The sequence below is a fragment of the Bos taurus genome, chromosome 2, assembly GCF_002263795.3.
Source record: "Bos taurus isolate L1 Dominette 01449 registration number 42190680 breed Hereford chromosome 2, ARS-UCD2.0, whole genome shotgun sequence".
Classification (NCBI taxonomy): Eukaryota; Metazoa; Chordata; class Mammalia; order Artiodactyla; family Bovidae; genus Bos; species Bos taurus.
In genome coordinates, this window is record NC_037329.1 from 126,650,410 (window position 1) to 126,676,789 (window position 26,380).

Here is a 26,380-nt window from a genome sequence, read left to right on the forward strand (position 1 = left end):
ACTTCCTTGGCACAAGAGAGTTTTCTGGAAGGGCTGAAAGTAGGAAACTTGGAGGCAGAGGCGTTCACTAGCACAGCTCCCTCACCATTCATCTCCCGTCCCCCATGTTTCTAGGGAGCGAATGTCTCCACAGTTCTGGACCAAATCAACCAGCCGCTGGGCTGCCTTTTAGGAAGTCAGATCTCGTGGCCCAAGAGTGGTCTTTCATCCAAGTCTGAAAGTAGAGGGGTGACTGGGTGCAGGTGGGGTCCAAATGAGAGCTGCAGAGGCTGCTGAGGAGTCTGAGGGATCTCATAGAGTCTGTGTCCTCTGTAGTTAGGACACTGCAAACTGGTTGGGTCCAAAACAGATTTTTCAAATTGGACCAAAAGAATTTATTGATGGACTGATCGTGAATGGAGTGATGGACGGGCAAAGAGAGAAATCAAGGTTTTGGTGGATGATGGTCCTGTTTACTTAGATGGGGAAAGCTTGAGGGAAAGATTCTTTGTTATAAAAATTAATAAATTTTTGTTAGATTGGTGAAGTCTATTAAGTGCCCTAAGTCTGGATTTGAGGGGAGAAGTTCTGCTTGGAGATAGAAATTTGAGTCACTGTCATGTAGACGGTGGGCTTCCCAGGTGACTCAGTGGTAACAAATCCACCTGCCAATGAGAAGATGCGGGTTCAGTCCTTGGGTTGGGAAGATCCCCTGGAGTAGAAAACCCACTCCAGTACTCTTGCCTGGAAAATCCCATGGACGGAGGAGCCTGGTAGGCTACACCCTATAGGGTCACAGAGTCAGACACAACTGAGCAATCACACATGTAGATGGTAAAGTCAGAATACAATACTGGTTGTCAACATCTAAGAAAAGAGGTTGGTTGAGAGCAAAAAGGAGATGAGGCAGAATTTTTTACTTTGGCAAGATGAACACCACTGTGGCTTAACAACAGGTGGGGGAGAGGCAAAGCCTCCTTGTTAGAATGGGCTGAGAAGAGACTAGGCGAAGAGGAAGTGATGATGGAGAAGACAGACAAGTTCCTTGAGTAGTTCTGCCATAAAGGGGAGCAGAAAAATGGGGTGGTGACTCCAGAGGGCCAAGGGAGGATGCTCTTGAGGCCTGGTGTGTTTGCAGGCAGGAACAAGCCAGGAGAGGAGAAATGGATAAGGCAGGAGAGAAAGGGGACACCTTGTGGGTTTAGTCTCAGAGGAGCTGAGCGGCATGGATCTGGACACCAAGTAAAAGGCTTGGACTAAAGAAGAGAGGTGTTCCCCCACCTTTGGGGGATATGCAGGTGGCAGGAAGACAAGGGGGCTCCTCTCAACTGCATCTTCCATGACTATGAAGTCTGAATGGAAGTGACCAATGAGGATGGAGATGGGGTGCTGCAGATGGGAGAGGTGATGGTATGGAATAGACGCCGAGAGGAAAGCCGAGTCTTTCAGAGAAATCTAACAGGGAGGTCGGCAGGGTTTGGGCCCCATCTGAAACGTGGTCTAAACTGTCAAGTGATTCTGGCTGCGTGGTGGCAGGTGTCCTCTGCGACATTCAGCTGCTTGTGTGCACATGCTGGTTGAGTGCTTGGTGAGAGTGATGGAGGCGGGAGAAGCGAGCTGGGGTGTGGCTTCAGTGCTGGACAGTGGAGCCTAAGGTGTGAGAAGGGAAATGAAGGCAGAGAGAAGTAGTGACTGCTGGGGAAAAATTAAGAAAGGCCAACGAATTGGGAGTTTGGGGTTGGAAGAGACTAAGTTTATCATATAAAGGCATTACTATAAAGTAATGGCGTTTAAAGTAATGGTAATTACTCATTACCACTGAGCAAACACACACACCTTTTTAAATACCAAAAGCAGCTGAAATTTTTTTAAAAACATCTAAAAGATAAAAATTATACTATGTAAGAAGAACTATATACAAAAGACTTGAAATACACATAAATATAACACAAAACAGTACTGTAAAAGGGGCATTACACATCTCCAGACTGTATTAAGTGAGTAAGCGGAGAAATATGTTATCTTCATATAAGAAAGGGGGAATATAACATTATTTATCTGTTGAAAAAAAATTTTTAAGGAAAAAAATTAACCAAAAAGTCCCTCAGTGGGAAGCAAGGGCATATGGTAGAGGATGATTGGTGGTTGTTGAGTCGCTCAGTCGTGTCCGACTCTTTTGCGACCCCACAGACTGTAGCCTCCAGGCTCTGTCCATGTGATTTCCCAGGCAAGAATACTGGAGTGGGTTGCCATTCTCTTCTCCAGGGATCTTCCCGACCCAGGGATAGAACCAATGTCTCCTGCATTGGCAGGTGGATTCTTTTACCACTGAGCCACCTGGGAAGCCAGAGGATGATACAGGAACAGAAATTAGACTTGTCTGAATATATCTTGTTTTAACGATTAGACCTGAACTACGTAATTATTTTACATAAGTCAACTTTAAGGAGGGACCTTGCTGGTGGCCCAGTGGCTAGGATTCCACACTTCTACTGCAGTGGGCATGGGTTCAGTCGCTGGTCCGGAAACTACAGACCCCACATGCTGCAACTGAAGATCCTGTGTGCCGAAACAATGAAGATCAAAGATCACACATGCTGCAAATAAGACTGGGTACAGCCAAATAAATAAATATTAAAAACAAAATACTCTGAAGTCTTGAATTTGAACAGAAGTATCTGTGTGTTTTATCTTAAACTATGTATGCTAGCTTTGTGCCCTAAAAAGGCCTAGAAACAATGACCAAAACAGCAGCAATGGGCCTTCTAGAGCCTAGATTTACCTCTCATCACTAAAAAGAACAATGGATTTTGTTGTTTTGTTCTATCCCCCTAAAAATAACTGACTCCAGGTCTGGAGCAGAAAATGAACAGGATATGTTTGGAACATCTTATCATACTAGATAGCGAAGAAGTTACCAAATATTACTATCAAAAGAGTTGTATCAAAAGGACTTGGGAGCCAACTTGAAGAGACGGCCACTGGACAAAATTAAGGACAATTAAAGCATCACTGATGTTTAATAACTGCAATGAACTGAAACACATAAAATTTATTTAATTCAGTAACTATGATACTAACAATAATAATAAAAAAAAACACAGCCTACTTGTCACTTTTGGAGGGTGCCAGTAAACCAACTCATTATTTAGAAAACTGGCAAAAAATCTGGACGCTTTTCCTCTTTCCAATATGAACAGTAATGTAGACAAGTTTCCGTTTATAGTGGTATTTCAGGTATTGTAAGGAAAGGAATGGTGAAAAGGTGGTATCACCATGTTGCAAACTTGGATAAGCACTGAGCTTATTGCTTCGATAAGCAATCTAAGCACTGAGCTTCAATGGCTGCAACACAGAAAAAGAGACAATCAGACATGACGCATCTTTGATGAAAACACACAACACTATCTGTGAGGTTTTCTTGCCATTAAATCTGAATTCACTCACTCTTCCAGGTCTATTCCTAATTAACAGGAAATACAAAGGGTAAAGAAACCTGTTAAATGACACTTTAGCAAAAGCCAGAATGGGAAAGAGATGGAGAGGAACCTACCAGCTCAAAAAGACTTCAAGGAATATGCCAACTTTAATATAAAACCCTGTTTGGATTTTCAAATAAATGAATTTGTGAAAAATAAAGACATAGAAATTTGAGTACTTCAGTATTTCATAACATTAAGGAATTCATGTTTTTGATATGCTGTTATGATCGTGTATCTTAAAAAGTTCATATCCATATATACTGAAGTATTTTTGGATGAAATATGATGCCAGGCTATGTATGGTTAAGAGGAATAAGTAGACAGTGGTATTAAATCAAGACTGGCCATGTATGAGCTGATAGTTACTGAAGCTATGGGACAGGTATTTCTTTTCACTTATTAAGTGAACAATGCAAAGAAACAAAGGAAAACAATAGAATGGGAAAGACTAGGGATCTCTTGAAGAAAATTAGGGATACCAAGGGAACATTTCATGCAAAGATAGGCACAATAAAGGACAGAAATGGTATGGACCTAATAGAAGCAGAAGATATAAGAAGAGGTGGTAAAAAATAAATAAATAAATAAATAAAAAGAAGAGGTGGCAAGAATATGCAGAAGAACTGTATAAAAAAAGGTCTTAATGACCCAGATAACCACAATGGTGTCATCACTCACTTAAGAGCCAGACATCCTGGAGTGTGAAGTCAAGTGGGTCAAAGGAAGCATTACTACAAAGGTGTTGGAGGTGATGGAATTCCAGCTGAGCCACTTCAAATCCCAAAAGATGATGCCGTTAAAGTGCTGCGTTCAACATGCCGGCAAATTTGGAAAACTCAGCAGTGGCCACAGGACTGGAAAAGGTCAGTTTTCATTCCAATCCCAAAGAAAGGCAATGCCAAAGAATGCTCAAACTACCACTCAGTTGTACTCATTTAACATGCTAGCAACGTAATACTTAAAATCCTTCAAGCTAGGTTTCAACAGTATATGAACTGAGAACTTCCAGATATACAAGCTGAATTTAGAAAAACGCAGAGGAATCAGAGCTCAAATTGCCAACATCCATTGGATCATAGAAAAAGCAAGAGAATTCCAGAAAAACATCTACTTCTGTTTCACTGACTATGCTAAAGCCTTTGACTGTGTGATCACAACAAACTGTGGAAAATTCTGAGATGGGAACCAGACCACCTGACCTGCCTCCTGAGAAATCTGTGTGCAGATCAAGAAGCAACAGTTAGAACTGGACATGGAACAACAGACTGGTTCCAAATTGGGAAAGGAGTTTGTCAAGGCTGTATATTGTCACCCTGCTTATTTAACTTATATGCAGAGTACACCATGCGAAATGCCAGGCTGGAGCACAAGCTGGAATCAAGATTGCTGGGAGAAATATCAATTATCTCAGATATGCAGATGACACCACCTTTATGGCAGAAAGTGAAGAACAACTAAAAAGCCTCTTGATGAAAGTCAGAGTGAAAAAGCTGGCTTAAAACTCAACCTTCAAAAAACTAAGATCATGGCATCCAGTCCCATCACTTCATGGCAAATAGATGAGGAAACAATGGCAACAGTGAGAGACATCATTTTGGGGGGCTAAAAAATCACTGCAGATAGTGACTGCAGCCATGAAATTAAAAGACACTTGCTCTTTGGAAGAAAATCTATGACAAACCTAGACAGTGTATTAAAAAGCAGAGACATTACTTTGTCAACAAATGTCTGTACACTCAGAGCTATGGTTTTCCCAGTAGTCATATACAGATGTGAGAGTTGGATCATAAAGAAAGCTGAGCACTGAAGAATTGATGCTTTCGAACTTTGGAGGCTGGAGAAGACTCTTGAGAGTCCCTTGGACAGCAAGAAAATCAAACCAGTCAATCCTAAAGGAAAATAGTCCTGAATATTCATTGGAAGGACTGGTGCTGAAGCTCCAATACTTTGGCTACCTGATGCAAAGAGCCAGCTCATTGGATAAGACCCTGATGGTGGGAAAGATTAGAGGGCAGAAGGGGGCACCAGAGGATTAGATGGTTGGATGGTATCACTGACTCAATGCACATAAGTTTGAGCCAACTCTGAGATGGTGAAGGACAGGGAAGCCTGACATGCCACAGTCCATGGGGTTGCAGAGTCGGACAAGACTTAGCAACTGTACAACGTGATAGGTACACTGGGGTTTGTTACATTATTTTACTTTTGCACATTTAAAATTTTTCATGACAAAAATATGAAAAAAGTTTTCCCCAAAGGTCTCCATGATTTCCGCACTCACTGGAAATGTGTGATGATGGAGAGGGAGCAGGGTATCTGGGCTAAACTTCAGGATAGTTTGAGGGATGGAATGGGTATGGTGCTTTTACCAGACCTGGGACAAGCCAGGGAGGTCAGTTTGTGAGCAAGATGAACTCCATGTGAGTCATGCTTAACTTGGGGTGTCTGTGGTATGTCTAGATGGGACTGCACAGGAGAATCTGTGCAATGGTGGAACACTAAACTCCAGAGATGTGGAAGATGAAAATGGGAGTCACTGGATGACATTACTAGGAGAAACTGTAGAAAAGAGGGTCTCAAAGGAGTCTGAGTGGTCATAAGGCAAAGACATGGATAAACGGTGTCTTAGAAAATGGGAAGGCCCAGGAAGAGGTCTAGAACAGCTTTTAAAAGGAGGAATGCTTAGATCTCACAACATACAAAAAAGTAACTCAAACGGTTCAGAGCTAAATTTAAGAACTAAAATTATTTAAAACTTTTAGAAAAATGTTAAATGTAAATCTTTATGACCTTGAACTAGGCAATGGATTTATCACAACCAACCAAAACACAACTATTAAATAATAAAACCCGCCCCTCAGTCAGATGGGCATGGAGACACTTCCGGAAATAAGACCACGATGGCTGACCAAGGAGAACCCCAAGTTCAGTTCCAAGTAGCTTGTATTGCCTGGTGATGGTGGTACTAGAAAAAACTGAACTGGTAAAACATCTGACTGGTGACTCTGAGATTATGTAGCCACCTTGGAAATGGCAACCCACTCCAGTATTCTTGCCTGGAGAATCCCACGGACTGTAGCCTGCCAGGCTCCTCTGTCCATAGGGTCACAAGATTTTGACACGACTTAGCGACTAAACCACCACCACCACCTTGGGTGTTGAGGGCCATCTCCTTGAGTTCCATACCAACAGAGGACCTATTAAATTCAACATATGTGATACAGTTGATTAGGAGAAATTTGGTGGACTGAGAGATGACTATTATATCCAAGGCTCAGTGTGCCGTCTGGATGTTTGATGTTGAATTGAGAGTTACATACAACAATGTGCCTAACTGGCATAGAGATCTGGTACGAGTGTAAGAACATCCCCATTGTGTTGTGTGGCAACGAAGTAGATGTTAAGGACAGAAAGGTTAAGGCAAAGTCAACTGTCTTCCCCAGAAAGAATCTTCAGTACTATGACATTGCTGCCAAAAGTAACTATAGCTTTGAAAAGCCGTTCCTCTTGGAGTCTGAAGCCATGCCTGCTCTTGCCCTGCCAGCATAGCCTTGGCAGCACAGCATGAGCACAGTCTAGAGGGATGCTCAGACAACCGCTCTCCCGGACGAAGATGATAAATGTGAGAAAGTGAAGCTGGGGCCCCGCGGCAGACGTCGTTTCATAGGCAACTGCCCTGTGGCGTCAGTGGTGCAGAGCTTGCCACTCTATTAAATAGCTAAGCAGAACGTGTCCTTAATCTTTGGATGCCAAGATGGATGGGCTTTGGAGTGAAGGCGGCAGTTCAAAAAATACCTTCATTTTTTGGACCTGAGAGTCTGCTTTGGAACACAGCTGTTTCCTTCTTGAATTTCACATATAAAGACTGCTATAGTCACAGGACAAAAAAATATAATCCCACAAGATGGGAGTCCTTGCAAATCATATACCTGATGAGAATCTAGTATGCAGAATATATAAAGAACCCCTGCACCTCAACAGTAGATAACTCAATTAAAAATGGGCAAAGGATCTAAATAAACATTTCTCAATAAATAAATAAATTTCCTGGCATTCCAGTGGTTAAAACTCCTGTGCTTCTATTGCAGGAGGCATACATTCAACCCCTAGTTGGGAAACTAGGATCCTGTAAGCCCTTGGCCAAAATAAAAAAAGGTATACAAATGGCCGACGCATGTGAAAAGATGCTCAACGTCCGAATCATAAGGGAAACGTAAGTCAATACCACAATGAAACATCACTTCATACCCACCAGGATGCCTATAATAAAACAATACGCGTTGGTGAGGACGTGGGGAAAATGGAACCTTCATTTATCACTGGTGGGAATGTAAAATGGCACGGCTGCTATGGAAAACTGTTGGTTCCTCAAAAAGGTAAACCTAAGAGATACCATATGCCCCAGCAATTCCACTTCTATGTATATGCCCCAATCTGAATACATGTCCATACAAAAAACTTGCATACAATAAACAGTATTCATAATAGCCAAAAAAGGAAACCTGAATGCCCAACTCATCAATGGATAAAATACGGTTTATCATCCATCCGATGGACACTTGGCAATAGGAGGAATGAAATACCTGCATGCACATGCTTAGTGAGATCAGCCAGTCACAAGACTATGTATTCCAAGACTTCATTTAGATAGAATGTCTTTGATTGGCTAAAGACAATGTGGAACAACTCTACTTCAATAAAAATTTAAAAAATCAAGACAATGGGGATTAGCAGTTGCCTAGGGTTGGTGGGAAGGGGAACGGGGAATGACTGCTAATAGCTATGAGGTTTCTCTGGAGTGCTAAAAATGTTCTGCATAGTGGAAACTGTGGTATAAACTTGTGAATATTTTAAAACCACTCAATTATGTGTTAAAATGGTGGAATTTACGGGGTGAATTTTTTCCCACTTTGAAATAAGGTCGGGGGCCTGTGCTCAGCAATACTAAATGCTGCAGTCAAGCCTGGCAAGGTGAGGCCTGGACACATCACAGGACTGGAGTGTAGTGGTGATTATCCACTCAGTTCTTCTGTTATCATCTCTACCCTATTTAATTTCAGTAATTCTGGCTGAATCAACAGATTCTGTGGTTCCATCCCTCTTGCTATGACTGGCTTAAGTGTGAGCAGGTGATCTACTTTTGCCCAATTAGACTCAAGCTACTGAGGCACATCTGTGAAATAATTCATTATTCTTAAGAAGAAAAAAACAAACCATCTTCTGCCTCTGCACACGGGTGTGAAGCCGAGGTCTGCAGCAGCTCACTGGGGAGGGGTGGTGGGTGGACCACACTCTTAGGGCAGAAAAGCTGGAAAGAACCACCTGGGTTCTTAGAAACCACTCTAAGCCAGGAGTTTTCTTAGGGACAGAAATCCTCCTGTTTAAGGCATTTGATTTTTTTTTTTTCTTTTTTAAAGAGTCAAGAAAGCAGCCCAAGGCAGGTTACTGGCAACTCTTCCCAATTGGGCTTGGAGACAGGGCACGGGGAAGGGAATGTTTTTATAAGATGTTCAGGTCAGGACTGCCACTGATCAAGCTGTAGGATTGTCTTAAATGTCCTTACAAGGTTTTCACATCTACTTTCTTGATTTGTAAACCCAGGCACTCTCATGCTCCACAGTCAGTCAAGTCGGTAAATATTTTCCAGGAAGGAAAAAAAAAATTCAAGCTCACCTTCCTCATCCTATTTTCTAGGTAAGAGAAAAAGATGGTTACTGAATATAATCTAAGCCAGTCACTTCACCTCTGAATCACTTAACTATAAAATGGGGATAACATCTACACAGGACTGACCCAAAGAGTAAAGGACAGAAAGTGACCAAACTCCTAGCCTGGTCTATGTCTCAACAGGTCTCAACAATGTGAACTCTTAACAAATACTGATAAGGTAACCTTAACTGTGGCTTTCTCAAATCCTGCAACTTCTGTGCAATAACAAGTTGCCATACCCCGACTCTTAACAGTTGTAACAGGCTCCACTCTGGAAAATGACACCATCCCTGAATAAAAACTAACCACCAACACCCTAGAACTATTTCAGCAATAATGGAGGCAAATGCCTGAAACTGCCCAAGTGGGCAGAGTATACCTTCTCCTGATAGTGCCCCTAGTACAAGTCGAACTTGGAAATTATTTTTCACTAAAGTCGGGGGTTTGAACCAGGACTTTGCTACTCCTTAGATGTACATATAACCTTGAACAAGTTTCTTCATCTATTTCCCCATTAGTAAAAAGGGTGTTAACACTTGGATTACACAATTGTCTCAAAATTGAAGGTCAGAGACAATAGAAAAGTTACCAACAAAGAGCTTAACCCATATGAAAGCTCTACCTTTTTGATTAAAGGGATAAAGTAACATAAGGTTTAAAAAAAAAAAAAAAGTATTGGGCTGGCCAAGAAGTTTGTTTTTCCATAAACACTTTCAAATTTTTGGCCAACCCAATACGTTAACTCCCCTCAAATAAGAGGTGACCTGTGAAAGCAAATTCAAATTGCAACTGTCAATTTATTACAAGTTTGATTTTCTAACAGATGAGTTCTTGCTATTTTTCTAAAAGAAAGGGTTTCTCTGAAGGGTCTTCAAGCTAAAGCAATGAGTCAAGTCCTCACTAACATCTTTGTTTGTGGAGCTAGAATACTTCACCAGCAAGGACAAGAATTTATAATCACTTCTCAAGAGCAGGGTGCCATCTGCCTTACACATCCTATGGCCAACTGTGTAGACACCAAAGCACTTCCTTTGGTGTGCTTAAGGAATATATAGCTGCATCTATTAATCTGCTAACTTTACAGAGACCTTAAATGCAAGTGAAGTGGAAAGGCTCTTTTACTGTCACCTACCAGGCCAAAACATCAGACCTACCAGATACCTGCATTTAAAGATACACTTCAGGTATAACCAAGTACAGAAACCACTTCTCTGCTCCCAGCCTCACCAGCAGTCTGCTCCTGGGATCTTTCCCAACTCCATGCAGCACTGTGTTCTATAGATGGACCATAAAGATCGACTGTACATGGAGCCTCTACACCTCACACCAGAATGCATCCTGTCCCAAGAGACTTGGGAGAAACCAGGCTCCCCCACTCCTGGGAAAAGATTAAAAGCAGCATTCCAAGCCAAACTGTATCCAGCTTTATTAAAGATACTTTTCATAAACAATCATGGTATTTCAGGCAGGACACGGGCAGACAATCGTTAACAGTATACAACTTTCAAACTCCCTTTTTCAATGGACTACCAAAATCAGAAAGCCACTATAAAACCCAATGAAATCTTCATGTGATGCTCTGAACAGGGAAAGTTTAGAGTGAGGGTTGACATTTCACATTTAGCATGTTGTTTAACAACTTTTCACAAGCCGACCCTGACTTTCAGGAAATGGAAATGAAAATGGCAGAAGTGTCACTCTGAGGAGCCACAGTCTAAAAAAGGAACCGCTGCTCTTTTGAAGGACGCCATCTCAATGGTGACACTAGAAAGTCCAGATTGCCTGACATACTGGTCATCAATTTTGGGGGGGCACGGGGTTCAGGTTCCAACAGGTCTCTGGGTTAGGGGAGTCAAGTCTGTGCTGAGGTGGAGAGGGAGAAGAGGACATGAAAACTAAAGTTTAGTTCCCCACACCACAAGGCGTTTGTGCCACGGTGGCTCATGTGTGTCAACACCAAGGAATCCCTCCTTCCTGGGAACCAAGAGGAAGTCTCTCAAAACTAGACGGGAAAGGTATTTTTCCCCCACGTCAATTCAGCTTCGGAGACATTCTGTTAGTGACGTGCCCTTCCCCCAAAAAACAACAATGAAGTGTTCTGTGTGCTAACAACATAGCTTAAAAAAAAAAAAAAAGTAAAACAAAATTCTGCATTTTTATAAAACTTGATAAAAAATAGTATTTCAAACTGTACAGTCACCAGAAGTACACAGTTATCAAAAATGCACACACTTCACTTGGCATCTCCAGCACCTTCAGCTTTCTGTGCCTGCAAGAAAAGGACAGAAGAATACAATAAGCAGACTTGGAAACTATCTTCGAGACTCTGTACTTCTCTTTAAAACGACTTAGTAGGTAACTTTACTAAGTCACTTCCCCTCTGGATCTTACTGTGAAATTGGGGAAGGGGACACATCAGCATGACAAGGTCTGAGGTGACTCCCCGCTTGAAAACCATGGTGTAGCAGGAGTGTGACGCTTAAGCCAAGCACAAGGCTCTCATATACTGGATGGCAGAGACTTCAGGAATCCACATTAAATTCACAGGGGGGGAAAAACCACAAGCAAACTCTGGATTAAAAGGGACACTTGGGGAGTGATGCAGATGCAATAAAAAGGCCATAAAAGCTTTTGGGATCAGTAACTGAAAGAGGAGACCTAAAGAAAGTGAAAATAGTAGTTGTACCTGGTCTGTTTTGGCATCTCCATTTTCTGCAGGGTTATTCCCATCCTTGCCAGCATCAGCTTTCCCCTTTTTCCCTTTGGGTACCTTCTCTCCCTTCTAAAAAGGGGAGGGAGGAGGAAAAAAAAAAGCTGTTTCTCCTCATTTCATATCACCAGGATACAGTCTGCTTTATCAAATATAAGACAAATGCCTCCCCCATTGACAAACAAAACCAATTGTGGTCTTCAATATACAGAATCTTTCAGGTGCAAATAATAGAATAAAACAGTTTAAACACTTGGGTGTTTTAATATCCAAGTGCAGAATTTGCTGTAAACTGAAGACAGAGGTTTTGGTTAAGGACCAGCCCTAGTAACTTTGTGAAATCTCAACTTTGTGTCAACAAAAGAATTTGTTTATAGCAGGTCTCCCTGTCAGCAACATGAGACAACTATTCAGACTTTTGCATAAATCCTATAAGCAATGTTTGTCTCACCATCTTGCTCACCTTTGCAGGGGCCTTTTTAGGCTTGGGTTCTGGCTTTGGAGGAGCAGGTTTCTTTTATTTGGGGGAGAGAAAGAAAGCAGAAAACATTAGTACAATAGACCAAAGAAAACCACCCACAACCAAACCACAGTATCACTGGCATAGAAGTTTCTCCAGCTTTGTAAAGTTTGCAGTGGGCTTTGTATTAGAACTTATCTTTAGAAACCTACTCAAACAACACTCAGAAGTGTCCCACTTTAGCTACAGTCAACACAATTTCACAACGAGCAAACTCCAATGAGCAAGAGACTAACTGTAACTCATGGGAAGTAAAGGGAATTGTTTTCCAGCACTTTTTAGTTTCAGGGAATAACATGAAAGTTTAGAGGCAGACACACTTACAGCAGATAATCTTGCAGATCTTCTCTGTGGCTATTAAAAAAAAAAGGAAAAAAGTTACAAATAGGGCAGTGGAAGCACTTAAAAACATAAGCTTTGGAGCTAAGTTGTTCTGGACTCGAGAGACTAAAGAGAGCTTACTGAGGTGAATTCAGGACTAAGGATATGGTTTGGGCTCCACTGAAGGGGCCCAAAGCTTTGTGAGATTCCAAAAGTAGAAAGACTTACTTCGTCCTTCACCTTGGCTTTATCTCCTTTAGCATCCCCTTCAGCCTAAAAAGAAAAAAAAAAAAAAAAAAAAACAAGCAAAAGCTAAGAAAGTTGCAGCTTCTGAAGCAATTCTTAATGATTCAGTAAACTTAAGTCCCGGGGATGGGGGGATCAATGGGAATCTTGTACACAACTTTTTCCAGGACATACAAATCGTCAGTTTGTAGCATCTCCAGCTCCTCTGCAAATCCTCCAAGTGCTTAGAAAGCTCTAGGAGTGACCTTTTGTGTCAAGCTGCACGCCCGAGCAGGCTCGAACCGCGCTTAGACAGCGAGCGTAAGAGCCCCAATCAGCCTGGGAAAACGCGGGGAAACCTGGAGCTAGGCGCGCGAAGTGCGGCCCGCGCCGCCGCGCCAGGCAGAAGCAACAGCTGCACAGGGAGCAAACAAACCCCTCCGGGGGCGGGGCCCAAGCGCCGTTGCCATGGCAGCCGTCGAGGGCGGGAGACGGCAGGCGCACGCAGCTGAGGGGGGGAACCCGTGGGCGGCAGCGGCGCGCACCGGCGCCGAGTCTCGTGCGCTGGGGCCGTGGGCGGTGCGCGGGTGGAGGCGGGGCCGCATCGAAGCCCCGCCCCCAGGAGGGAGGGTCCCGCCCCCTCACGGCGGCGGTTTTTTGGCGGCAGCGCGTTCCCCCCGCCCGCCAACCCAGAACGCCGCCTTCCCGCCCTTTCGGGTTTGAATTGCCCGCCCGCGGGGAAGGGACGGGAGGAGGGAGGGAGAGCTTAGCCATGGGGGGAGGGCACGTCGAGCCCGAGGGGAGCGGGATAAACAGCCGCCAACATGGCTCCTCCCGCCGCGGCCGCCGCTCCTCCAATATGGCCTCTGGCGCCCGCGGGCAGACGAACCGCGCAGGGTAGCCTGGGGCCGCCTGACACCGCCTCGAGACGCTGCGCCGGGCGGCTGAGCCTGCTCCAGCATCGTAGCCGGCTCGCGCGCCCCGAAGCCGAGGAGAGCGGCGGAGCAGCACTGACGGTGGTGGTAGTGGCGGCGGCGGCGGCGGCCCAGCGCCTGGGGCCCTCGCGCCACGTACCTTTCTCTTGGGCATGGTGGCTGCGGCGGCGGGACGTAGGAGCTGGACACGGGGATGCAGTGGCGCGCGGGCTTTAAGTCGATCCAGGGGTCGCTCTCGCCTCTTCTTCACACTGCTCGGGCTCCGGGGGGTTTATAAAGTTTTTATAGCGCTGGGAGCCCCGGACCGGTTAGAACCGGATTTCACCTCCCGCCGCCGCTCATTGGCCCAGCTGGGGTCACGTGGGCGGGGTTTAAACTCACCTCCTCTGGAGGGAGTATGGGGGGGTAGGGCGCGCGAGACGGCGGCGCGCCGAGGGGGTGGGGGCGCAGTGGGGGAGGCGCGCGTCGAAGGCAGTAAATGGCGGGGGGGGGGTGGTTGTGGTGTGAGTCGGCGGGCTCTGGGTTTCGGCTCCCGCCAAGAGCTTGGCTTTTGCAAACTACCAAGTTCCTTCCACCTTATGCAACCGAGCTACCCACTTCTCCAAGCCGTGCGACACTTAGGGCGCATCTCAGCCGCTTTCCTTCCTGTTCCCGCTGGGGGCCCCAGAAGAGGGGTTTGCTAGGCCTGGCCGCACTGCCCTTCTCCGCCGGAGGCGGGAGGAAGCGCGCGGCTTGGAGGCATGGGCTGCAGTTCCCAGGGCCGAGGCTGACGCCTGAAGTGGGGAAACAGCCGGGAAGCCAGCTTGGCGCAGCCGGACGTGCATCCTTCTAAGCTGCCACTCAGAGGAAGCCTTTCGTGCACCTCACCTGGAAGGCGGACCGCTCGAGGTGGGGTGGAGGATCCAGCGGGGAGACTTTATGCGTAGAGGTGCCTTTCGGGTGCAGTGGGGCAGGTAGGAGCTGTCCTTTCAGCACCCGTTGCTCAGCCGCCTCCCCAAATACCAACAAAGCCCCCCCCCGCCACCGCCCCCCGAAGCCTGTCGGGCGGCTGGGCTCCCTTAGGTCCTTGTATTCCCGGACCTCAGAACCCCGCCACCGAATGATGGAGAGTGGCCGCCAAGGCGGCCTACTAGCATTCCCCTCCCCCTAAGCTCCACCCGCTTCGGAGACATCAAGCTCAGCTGCCCCCACCCGACGCGGCCACCAAGCCTGGGCGCTGCTAACGCAGCTGGCGAAATCCCTCCTTCCACACTGGCAGGCTGGCTTCCTTTCACTTGCGCGAGGAAAAGGAGGGTGGAGGAAAGCGTCCAGGGATTAGGAAACAAGTAGAGAACAGGTGTTGCGATGGCAAAAGGGCTCTTCCAGTGGCTCCCCGCCCTCCGCCCCCAAAGCTAGGGATCCTGGAAGTGGCCGAGTGCACCTGAGGGAGGTGGACAATTGCTGCAGCAAAACGCGGTCTTCTGTTGCCCTCGCAAACAAGTTTTACCTCTAAGAAAGAATTTTTAAAATTCTATTTGACACCCAAGAGAACACAACACGATAAATATCCTCAAGTTGGGGGGGGGCGGGGTTGGCTCACAGGTGGGAGGACATTTAAATAGGTCGCACCGAGTTTCTTGAGGCAAGGGTTGAGCTGGTTTGTACAAATCATACCGGTCGAAAGCAATCACGGTGACTTCGTATCAACTATTTGCAGCCCGGTTCAAAGCATCCGTGATCCCTCAGCTGCTTTTCACCTCTCCCGTGCCTCCCGAGGCAGCCACTCGCCCCTCCCCCACCCCGTGTACCTCTCCCAGAATACAGGACCTCAGGCCGGAGAGATACCTGCCCATTAATCACCTCTGCGGTACCCCTGATCACGTTAGGGAAAGTCAGACCCAGAAAGGAGACAAGGACTCAACTACCATGCTCACAGGGCAGATTCCGTTTGCTGTCTCCAGCCCCTCTTTCCCGCCTTAATTGTAGGGCTCTGCCTTTATAGCCGCATAATTCATGCCTCCCTAATTAAGGCTGTCAACAGCCTCATTGTAAAGCTGGAAAATGTACAGCACCTGCTCTCTGGGAACCCTGTGCCAGCCATTGGTAGTGGGGAGTGCCAGGTGTGTGTGGGGGACTTGCCAAAGGGTGCACTGATTGGCTTTTCCATCACAGTGTCTGGCATTCATGCCTGATTCTGGGAGCAGTGATGATGGCCAAGGGGTCTCTTGTGCCAGGTATCCAGGCACAGAAAGGGGAGACGATTGGAATACAAGGAAGTTAGGGGTTTTAAAGAATATGTTCTTAGCACTGCTTGCAAGACCCCACCTCTCCCCTAGAGGGAGGTGCTGGGGAAATAGTTTGCAGAAAGTAAAATGGGAAGACACAGCGTTTGGTTGGTACTACCCGCTGGTGCTTGCTGCTGTGGGGCACCTGAAGCATGGAGTTGCTCAGACAGACAGCTCTTCAAAGGCACTAATCCTCTCAGCAGCTCTGTAGCCAGGCCTGGCAGGGAGAGGTAAGGGAAAGGACACAACCCTTGACTTGGCCCTCTTCTCCCTGCTGGGCAACCTTGGCCCTCACAAGCTGAGACTCTGCCATGCTGAGACTAAATCATCTCACAGCCTACTTAGGGGGCCAGGTCAAAAGCTGAGAAAAGCCTCAAAGGCTGTGGAGGTGGGAAGCAGAGTCCGAGATGCTGAGGGCAGGAGGCAGTCAGTTGGGAGATGGGCTGGTTTCTGTGCTCTTGGTCCTCATGTGATCCATGGGAGGTGGCCTGTGCTAGATTAGACTCACCAGGGCCTACAGGCTCTTCTGTTACCCTGTGGCAATGGAGGGGGCCCGTCTCATTGGGGAGTGGAGCCTGGCCCCATGCCCTGCAAGAGGAGGAGAAAAGCTTGTGTGGGCTGAGTCGACAATAGGTAATTGGATTGTAATCACCCGCCTGGCTTCCTCGCACCATTGGGGGCGCTGAGCCTTTCAGTGAGCAATCAGCCCAGCGTGGTGGGAGGGGGTAAGATTCAATAGCAAATCCCAGGTGGAGAGCCAAGGAGGAGGAGCAGCAGATGGGCAAATTTTCTGTCTCTGCCTCCCCTTTGCCTAAATCATGCTGGCCATCTATTAGCTCTTTACCAGCAAATCCATGGTGGGGCCACATCTTTTGTGATGGCTAAGATGGATGGGTAAAGGGCCAAGGTTTGTGGGAGACCTCTTCCCCCAAATTTTGTGTGTTGAAGGATGTGCTGGTGGAAAACCAAAATGCACCTAGAAGTACAGGTAGAGGTGGCAAAGATGGAAGAGCTGGGGCCCTCTGCTCCCCAGACCTACGGTGATCACAGCTGGGCTCAGGGTACTTGAGACTCACCCCCATCCCTCTCCCCAGCGGCACTGTCCCAGGTGGCCCATAGATATTTGGCCAGCAGACCTAGCCTCGGGCTTCCTTGCTAAGCCAAGGAACACAATTCATCCATCAGGAGGGAGGTGCCTTTTGCCAAGAAAAGAAAGGGGAGTGGGGCCCTGGAGGCCAAGGGTAGGGCAAAGTGGCAGGAGGCCAGCCTCACTCAGGTTGATGCAGTGCCCAGATGTGCCAGCCAGTCAGCCCGCTTGAGTTCCAAGGCTTGCAGGAAGCCCTGGACCCGCTCTTCCCGTCTGGCTGAGAGTTTGTGCAAGCGTGTCCGTCGGAGCTGGGGGTCCCCACTGGCCGGGAGCCCCTCTTGCAGCAGCTGCTCTGTCACTGCAGCCTGGTCCCTCTCCAGCTGCTGCCTCTTCCGCTCCTCTGCATACATGTCTCGGGCCTTCTGCTAGAGAAAAGCAGGGTTTGGGGTGGGGAAATCATCTTTAGGTTTGGGTGGAATTGGAATGGAGGAGGTGGGGGTGGGGCACAGGACTGGCCAAGTTAAGTGGAACAGTAGGGCGTTTGGATCACATTTGGAAAGATCTGGGAGTAGGTATGCAATGGGTGGTGCCCACATTGTACAGGCAGGGCGCTCCAGTTCTGGATCCATGTTGGTCTCTTTGGGGTGAGCTTCTGTATTTCTCGAAATTCTTCTCAGGTGTGTACTTGGAAGGAAACCAGCAAATTTGGGTCTGACTTCTGGTTCTCCCACCACCTAGCTTTGTGGCTTTGGACAAATCCTCTCCTAACCTCATTTCTTCATCTGTAAAGTGGGGGTTGTGCCTATCTTGAAGAATGGTTTTAAGGATTAGAGATAATATATGCAAAACCCCTCCAGCATATTAGCAGGCTCTCAAACAGAAATAGCAATTTTACAAGTTATTATTGCCTATTCTCCGATGCAAGGAAGGTTCTATTCCTGCCTGGGGCATATCCATTGGGTCATTTCTTTTGGTTCCCCAGGCACTCTGAGGGGGTCATCTTCCCAACTTCCTAAGTTACCTTTCAGGGTTTGGATCCAGAACTGCCTCTCATGTGAGACCAGGCTGACCTGCTCAGCAAATGACCCTCCTGTGAACATTCTGAGAGCAGGTTCAGCTTTCCTAAGCCACTTACTGCATTCTGCCTCTAGAATAGGCATTAGGACCACAGTCCACCATTTCTGTTAGAAAAGGAGCCATTGAAGGCTCCATAGAGCCCTCGGGCTCCTGGAATCAGTTCTGACACCAGGTAAGTGATTACATTCCTTGGCAGCACTTCTCATACTGTGTCTTCAGACAAACCATGAACTCCTAGAGGAAAGAGACTGTGGCTCTTTCTTTCTGGCACTTGGGGCACCCTGTACCTGTTCAACAGACTGACCGTATGCCCCCAGGAGGCCATGGAGGATGTTCCTGGCACCGGAGGCGAAAATCCTTTTGGAGCAGGACCAAGGCCATGCTGTGCCTTACTGATGCTCTCTGCTCTTGCTAACAGGCTGCAGAACCTTAGCCTCAGAGTTCCTCCTGTCAGTCCTATTCCATGTTGGAGAAACTCCCATCCTGCTGCCAACTATACCTTTGGTGCCCCTCCACCACACTCTACCTCGTACTGTGGTATCTGGATACCTGTCTGTGTCCTACTCAGCCTGTGAACACCTGGACTGCTCTGTGTTCCTCCTTTAAGGAATATCTTACACATACACAAGCACTTCATCTGTTGTCTCACTTGACCCTCACAATAGAGCTAGGAAGGGATTTTCTATCTGCTGGAGATAGACATGGAGATTCAGAGTAGGGAAGTGATTTTCTAGTATCTTCTCAACAATAAAGATTTATTGCATGAATAAGGCACAGTGGTAAAGAACCCATCTGCTAATGCAGGAGACACAGAAGATGTGGGTTCAATCCCTGGGTTGGGAAGATCTCCTGGAGGAGGAAATGGCAACCCACTCCACTATTCTTGCCTTGGAAATCCCATGGACAGAGGAGTTTGGAGGGCTATAGTCCATGGGGTCGCAAAAGATTCAGACATGACTCAGCAACTAAACACCACCACCACCACAAAGACGAGAAATGAAAATTCTAGAAAATACCCCCTCAGGCTCTTAAATGATCCAAGGCATTCAAGGGCACTCTTCTGCTATGATAACGAACTCACGTGTGGTGCTATGAAGGCTAAACAAGTTTGAGAAGTTGCTGCTTAAGTGTCTCCATCTTGCTAGAAGGGCTTCTTCCTGGCCTTGGTCAGGGAGGACCCTGGGTCCCACATGTGGGACCTTACTGGGGCTTCAGAAGTGCATAGGCTATAGTCACCACAATCCATATGCTCACAAGCTGAGAACACAGAGATGTACCCAAATGCCACAGTACTGGTGGAATGCGGTAAGGGTCATCAGGAAGGTAAGGGAAAGGGCTGAGTAATTCAGAGGAAAGAAATTGTGATTGATGAAGGTCAAGGGGCAGTGGAATCTCATGGGCAGGCAGAACCAGATGAACTTTAACCAATGCTGCTGCTGCTGCTAAGTCACTTCAGTCGTGTCCAACTCTGTGCGACCCCACAGATGGCAGCCCACCAGGCTCCCCCATCCCTGGGATTCTCCAGGCAAGAACACTGGAGTGGGTTGCCATTTCCTTCTCCAATGCATGAAAAGTGAAAGTGAAGTCGCTCAGTTGTGTCCAACTCTTAGTGACCCCATAGACTGCAGCCTACCAGGCTCCTCAGTCCATGGGATTGTCCAGGCAAGAGTACTGGAGTGGGGTGTCATTGCCTTCTCCATTTAACCAATGGGAAAGAGTCAGATAAAGGTAGAGTGTATGGGGGAGGGGAATATTAGGCAGGGGAATAATGGGCAGACTCATGAAATCAGAGAGGGTGATTAGGCCAGTGAGTCTGCCTGGAACATTGGGGTCTGAGAAGTTTCTGTTCCAAGAATGTCCTCACCTCACTAAGCCTATTTCTTCATCTGCAAAATGAGGATGATAACATCCATTTCATTGGGTGGTTTGAAGAAAAAGGAGATAATGAATGCCCAATCTGGTGCCTGGCTATTAACAGGTAGCTATTCTTCTGTCACCACTGCTTGAGACTAGGTAGGCAAAGTTCTAGCCAAACAGAAAGGACGAGGCCAGCCAGCCACAGAGGCAGGAGATGTGGAGCTGGTTAAAATTGCTCTGGCTTTTTCCAAATGGCAGCCCGAGACTGAGTGTTGAGAAGAAAGGTGGCAGTCGGGCAGAGTCTGGACCCTAATTTGCCAGGAATCAGCAATTCACTGTTAGGATGACAGAGTCAGGGGAGAGCAGAAAGCCCATCAGCTCTATACTTCTCCTGTACAGACAATGACACCATGCTAGGGAGGGACTTGGCCTAAGTCACACAGTGAGTTAAAGTTCCCTTGATTTCCACTAAGGTGACTTCTTGAAAGATCTATAGGACATGTGTTGTGTGCCTCTGGATAAGCTGTACTTTCTAGGGGTGCAGTGGGGAACCAGTGACCTGCATCTGGATGCCTCTGTGCAACCAGATGGTCTGGATCTACTACCCCGCCTCAAAGGTGTTCCAAGTTCTTCTCAGGTACTCAGCCTCTGAAAATCTAGGCTAATGGAGGTCCTAATGGTCAACTTCTCTCTCCCTGACCATACTGTCTACTCTCCCTGTATAAGGAGCAATTGGGGGAGGGCGTTAATAATTACCGTAGATACTTATACAGACCTTCTGTGGTCTTGGTGTAAGGGCTTCATGGAGCTCATTTTGAGAAATGGGACTCTAAACTATCAATATAAACCTCTCCTGGGCATTAAGACTCTCTGCTCTTGTTCTCTCTTCAGCAGAATTAGGGAACCAGATGTAATGGCCCCTCCACAGTACATAAATCCTCAGGTCCACTGACTTCACTAGGGCATGGAAAGAGGATACAAGTCTTGGGCTTCAAAACATTCACCAGCTAATAAGTCCTCTCTTGAGTCCCCATCTCCCCAGGTTGGTAGCAAGTGGGATGCATTTCGGAGGGCTGAGACAGCACCTCCTGCTGGTAACATGATATTCTGACGAGCACCCAGAGTCTCCGTGCCAAGGGAACTGTCCTAGGGATGGGATGAGCAGGGTGCTAAGTGTCTGTGGATTTTCTGGAGACAGATGAAGTCTAATGAAGAGCCCAGAGACAAACATGATGAACTATACTGACCACCAGCCTCTGAAAATGAACTCTGTTCCACCACTGCACTCAGTTCTCTTGGTGTATTAGTTCACTGAAGGCTGATCACAAACTTGTGAGGCAGGTATTATCATTACTTCTCTCATGTTACAGATGAGAAAAGTGATTCTCTGAAGGGTTAAGTAATTGCCTAGTCAGTCACATAGCCAGTAGGAAGCACTATGATTCAAAGTCAGGAATGTCTGAGATAACAGCTGAAGTTTTCTAACTTCTCTTGAGGAGAAGACATTGACTACCTTTAGAGTACTAGAAATAAAATGGTTGATTGATCCAGCCTAGTATTTAACCTCTGACAGATGCATCAAAGGAAGTTTAGTGGGAACCTGTATATTCTCCCTCTACATCATTACAGATCAGGTGGACCACACTATTACTCCTCATCGCTGAGAAAAGATCCCCGGGGACCTACCATCCATGCAGCTTGTAACTGAGAATCAGTGGCTCTGTACTGCTGCCCAACCCTTCCCCACCCTGATTTTCTCTGTCCTACTGTGTCATTGTCAAGATTGCTTCCCTTTGCTAGACCCCATTCTCTAAGATGAAGGGTGACCACCTGGAAACTTTCACGATCCCTTCAGATACCAGGATCTAGCTTCCAACAATTTGTAGCTGAGTCTCTGCTTCCATTAGCATCCAGCACCTGCCCTCATCCCAGTGAGCTAGGTCAAGAACCCAGCTCCCTACCTTGGCTTCCTGCAGGGCATCAGGACATACTGGGCTGGGCTTAGAGACAGAGAAGCTCAAACTGAACAATAAGAATTTGGGAGATGGGGCAAGAACACAGATGTGGAGGCAGAAAACCAAAGGGGATGAGAATAAGGAACTGAACAATCCAATTTGGTGAGGATACAGAACACATACAAGGCGGATATCAGAAAGATCAGCTCTCTAGTCTGACAGCATACTGGCCAGGATGTTTAGTCTGGACTATACTGCTAATGCTTCTGCTGAGGTGCTAAGATTTCTAGAAACAGTATGAATGCTCCTGGGCAGAGGAAATCTGGCCAAAACCCCCATGGGGTCTGCTGAGAAAGAGTTCAGGACAGTCAATATCTGTTATTACTTTGGTCTCCTCACTCTAAAAATGGAGGCAATTAAGAGTAGTATATACCTTATAGAACTACGTAGAATCAAGTAAAAGGATGCCTGACACGTGGTAAGAATTCAATAAATGTCTGGAATTATGATTCGTAGGTATCAAATGAAACTCTTAAAGGTTGTCCTTAAACATGTTCCACCCCATTCTAGAAAACAGCAGAACCATCCACCCAACTGCCCAGGCCAAAACCTAAATGTTTTGGTTCCTAGTAACATTAATATTCATGCTCATTGGTTTTCTCCTACAAGAGGCATGAAAGAATTTCAGAATTACATCATTAACATTACCACTGATAAACCTCTTAAGTGATGTTTAAGTTTGCTTTCCAGTTTGTATTATTCTTAGAATATATACTGCTGAAGATGTATAATCAGAGAACTATGTTCAGGTAACTTGAATTAATCCCTTTCTCTGAAGGTTGTATTATCAACTTAGTTTCATTTGTTTCTGTTTTAAGGTTTGTTTTTCCTCCATCTCAGTCCACTCAGCCCTTCCCTTCTCTGCAGCCGCCACCCCACCTCGAGGCCACATCCTCCCACCTGGACAACTCTAGGAATTTGATCTCTGACTCCTGCCCTGTGAAAATCCTGAGTGAATTATACAAAATGTAAATTAGATCCTGCCATTCCCTCTGATCAGAAGTCTTCAGATGTGTCCCCATAGCCTACAAGGCCATGAATGATCAGAGGCCTGACTCCTACCCAGCTTCATCTCACATCCTTCTTCATGCATGCTGGCCTCTTTGTTCTTCTAAGACCTAAACTATATAACTAGCATCCTTCCACTTCCTGCTCCCTCTACAGAGAATAATCCTTCTCCCTTAGATTTTTACATGTCTGCTACTTCTCATCTTTAATATCATGGCTTATCAAGACCTTCCTTGACTGCTCCACTCAGCACCTCTTGCTTGCTTCCTTCCTTTCTAGGACAACACTCTGTTTCTTCACTGCCTTATTGCATATATTTGTTTACTTATTATCTGTCTCCTCAAGTAAAAATATAATCTCCATGAAGGTAGGGATCTTGTCTGGCCAATTAACTGCTTCAATCTCTTGTGTGGAATACTGACATAGTGTCTGACTCAGACCAGGTGCTCGGTAACAGACATGTATAGAATGAGACATTTGCTGTGGCCACCTGATGCAAGAGCTGAGTCATTGGAAAAGACCCTGATGCTGGGAAAGGTTGAAGGCGGGAGAAGAAGGGGACGACAGAGGATGAGATGGTTGGATGGCATCACCGACTCAATGGACATGAGTTTGAGTAAACTCCGGGAGTTGGTGATGGACAGGGAGGCCTGACATGCTGCGGTTCATGGAGTCGCAAAGAGTCAGACACGACTGAGCGACTGAACTGTATTGAACTGAACGGAATGAGTGCAACTTGAGGTAATTCCTCTGATAGCCATGTGGGAAAGTATCTGAGAAATCTGAATTACTAAAAGACTTCTGAGCTTCCTAATTAGAGACAGTAATGTGAAAGTCACTCAGTCGTGTCTGATTCTTTGTGACCCCATGGACTGTAGCCTGCCAGGCTCCACTGTCCATGGAATTCTCCAGGCCAGAATACTGGAGTGGGCAGCCGTTCCCTTCTCCAGGGATCTTCCCAACCCAGGGACTGAACACAGGTCTCCCACGCTGAAGGTAGATTCTTTACCATCTGAGCACCAGGGAAGCCCAGAGACAAGAATAGCCATACACAAAAGCTCGTACACCAAGATCCTCTGGGCTTCATGAAAGGCCAGTTTACTCTTTCTTTACAGATATAATTCTAACAAGCTTGGTTGACTGGTTTTCTTACCTGTAGCTCATTTAAAACTGGAAACAGGAAGAGAAGGGAAGAAAAAATGCTGTCAAAATTAGCCACTGACCATAAACAAGAAATTCTAAAGTCAAGTATTTGCAGACTTAGAGTCTGCAGACTTAGAGTCAAGTATTCTAGCTTAGAGAAAGAATCCCATCTTTCAAGGCCATCCTGGACAATGAAGTGCTTCAAGATGGGATCACTACCATCACTATCAGCATCAGTAGAATGTGATTATTCTGATCATCGTAATTATTAGCAAGTGCCTAATACACAGTAGGTGTCAATGAATTACACACAGGACATGTTTCAGAAAGTTCTCTATCAAAAAAGGATAAAGAAGTTTTAGTTCTTAAAGGGAGATTTGGTCATGTGGAAAAACTGATATTCATTCCTCACTGACAGTGGATAATTGAGACTTTGCTGTTTTTCCTTTCAATTGAACTCAACTTCCTCTTTCAGTTTCCTCATATTCTGAGCCTAAATGATCAGGCACATAATCTCACTGACTTATTCCAGGAGTTCTGGACTTGGGATTCAGGGAAAGATTTCACGAGTTATGTGAACCTCCAGAAGTAGTTTACGTGCTTCAGTGATTCGTGCAATTCTATGCAAGATGCCATGTGTTAGAGTGACCTTTGCAGTTTTTCTAGGGAGATGGTCTATGACTTTCATCAGTTTCTCCAAGGAGTCCCCGATGCCAGGGGGACTGAGAAGCCCCGACTTATATCTTTATTTCCTCCTGGCCATTAACTCTCCAGACTCAAGAAGCATCACCAGCTTTGGGCTTAAAATTCTGTGACTTGGAGACAGTTACCGTATCCCTCTGTTTCCATATCTGAACAATGAGGACACCAAAGCTGCTGGATTGTTGGAAGGGTTAAATATGAAAACACCAAAGTGCCTTAGCAGACCCTCAATAAGTTAGCTGCCACCAGCATACACATTGTCATTATGATGAAGAGTCCTAATCAGATATAGGTGAATCTCCCTCCTAATGAAACCTGTTTCAAGATCTAGTGATCAAAACCAAAAGCAGAACTTCAAGTACTGGTAGAACACAGCTTTATACAATGGGAAGATAGTGCTATTTTGTTTTTAATCCCTCTGGAAGAGTCTTGGATGTTGCATACTTCCACTTCTACAATCTTTTGTTAGGCTAATTCCTTCAGTGAATAATGGCCATTCTCTCTGAGAAGCATTTCCTGAGTTTCCACAGTGAAAAGATTAAAGACTTGTAACTTGAATCTCAGTTCGGTCTTTTATTGGTTCTGTGTCCTTAACTAAATAATTTTGATTTACTCATTTGCACAAGTGGGGCTGTTGGGTTCTTGGAAACATTAAATGAGACGGTGATATACACTGTTCACAGTGCCTGACACACAGTAAATACTCGGTAAGTGGTAGCTACTCATCATTATCATTAACATGCCAGTAGCAAGTGCCTGACATATACAGTCATGGGGGTCAATCAATGCTAATATTTTCTTCCATCCCATCCAGTCAGGCCAGCCATGAACTCTTACCTGAAGCATGCTATGGTTCATCTGGAACTGCAGGATGGCCTCACAGAGGTTCCAAAACGTGTATTCTGGCCACAGAACAGGCTGGAACACCAGGCAGGAGTGGGAGGTCTGGGAAAGGTGGGGAAGGAAGAGAGTTTGGTTTAGTAACGTGTCACTGGAACATATCCCTAGTCAGGTTCCAAAGAAGGAGCAGGCTGATCATGTCCAGAGATGAGGTGGCCCAGGCATCCTGAGCTGCAGCTGCTGTTGCCAGCCCGGATCCACTCACTGATGGGGGAAGGGTCATCTGAGGCAGTAAGGTCACCTGCCTGTAGCAAGGCAGAACTAAAGCGAGGCGAGATCAACATTTCCACCAGGAGTTTTCTAAGAGCCAATTTTAGGACTATGAAATAACATCTGGATTATGTTATTGGCTCTTGGCCCTCAGAGGTCATCTCAGAGACACAGTGTCTGATAAAAGTTAGCAATGAATAAATGGTAGCTGCCATTGTTATTTTTAAGTAGCAGAG

General features: G+C 46.1%; 2 protein-coding genes and 1 pseudogene across 7 annotated transcripts in view; 1 reads left to right on the plus strand and 2 right to left on the minus strand.

Moving 5' to 3' along the window:
- Nucleotides 1–5,397: 5,397 nt before the first annotated feature.
- Nucleotides 5,398–7,036, plus strand: LOC112443409 (GTP-binding nuclear protein Ran-like; annotated as a pseudogene).
- A 3,535-nt stretch (nucleotides 7,037–10,571) lies between these two features.
- On the minus strand, nucleotides 10,572–14,138 carry HMGN2 (high mobility group nucleosomal binding domain 2). The gene is given in 6 exon segments (NM_001098945.1): nucleotides 10,572–11,439; nucleotides 11,857–11,952; nucleotides 12,344–12,394; nucleotides 12,725–12,754; nucleotides 12,950–12,994; nucleotides 14,021–14,138. Coding segments are annotated over 6 exon segments (273 nt in total). The 5' UTR covers nucleotides 14,036–14,138; the 3' UTR covers nucleotides 10,572–11,403.
- A 1,239-nt stretch (nucleotides 14,139–15,377) lies between these two features.
- Nucleotides 15,378–26,380, minus strand: part of DHDDS (dehydrodolichyl diphosphate synthase subunit) — a 38,614-nt gene continuing 27,611 nt past the window's right edge. For 3 of the 6 annotated variants that reach the window (XM_010802574.4, XM_005203180.5, XM_005203181.5), the window contains 2 exons: nucleotides 25,872–25,979; nucleotides 15,378–17,657 (listed from right to left, as the gene is read on the minus strand). In XM_010802574.4, coding sequence (XP_010800876.1) covers nucleotides 17,418–17,657; nucleotides 25,872–25,979 — 348 coding nt within the window. In that variant the 3' untranslated portion in view covers nucleotides 15,378–17,417. Of the gene's footprint in view, nucleotides 17,658–25,593; nucleotides 25,980–26,380 lie in introns of those variants that run through there. The other 3 variants (XM_010802575.4, XM_005203182.5, NM_001035346.1) reach the window with 2 other exon arrangements.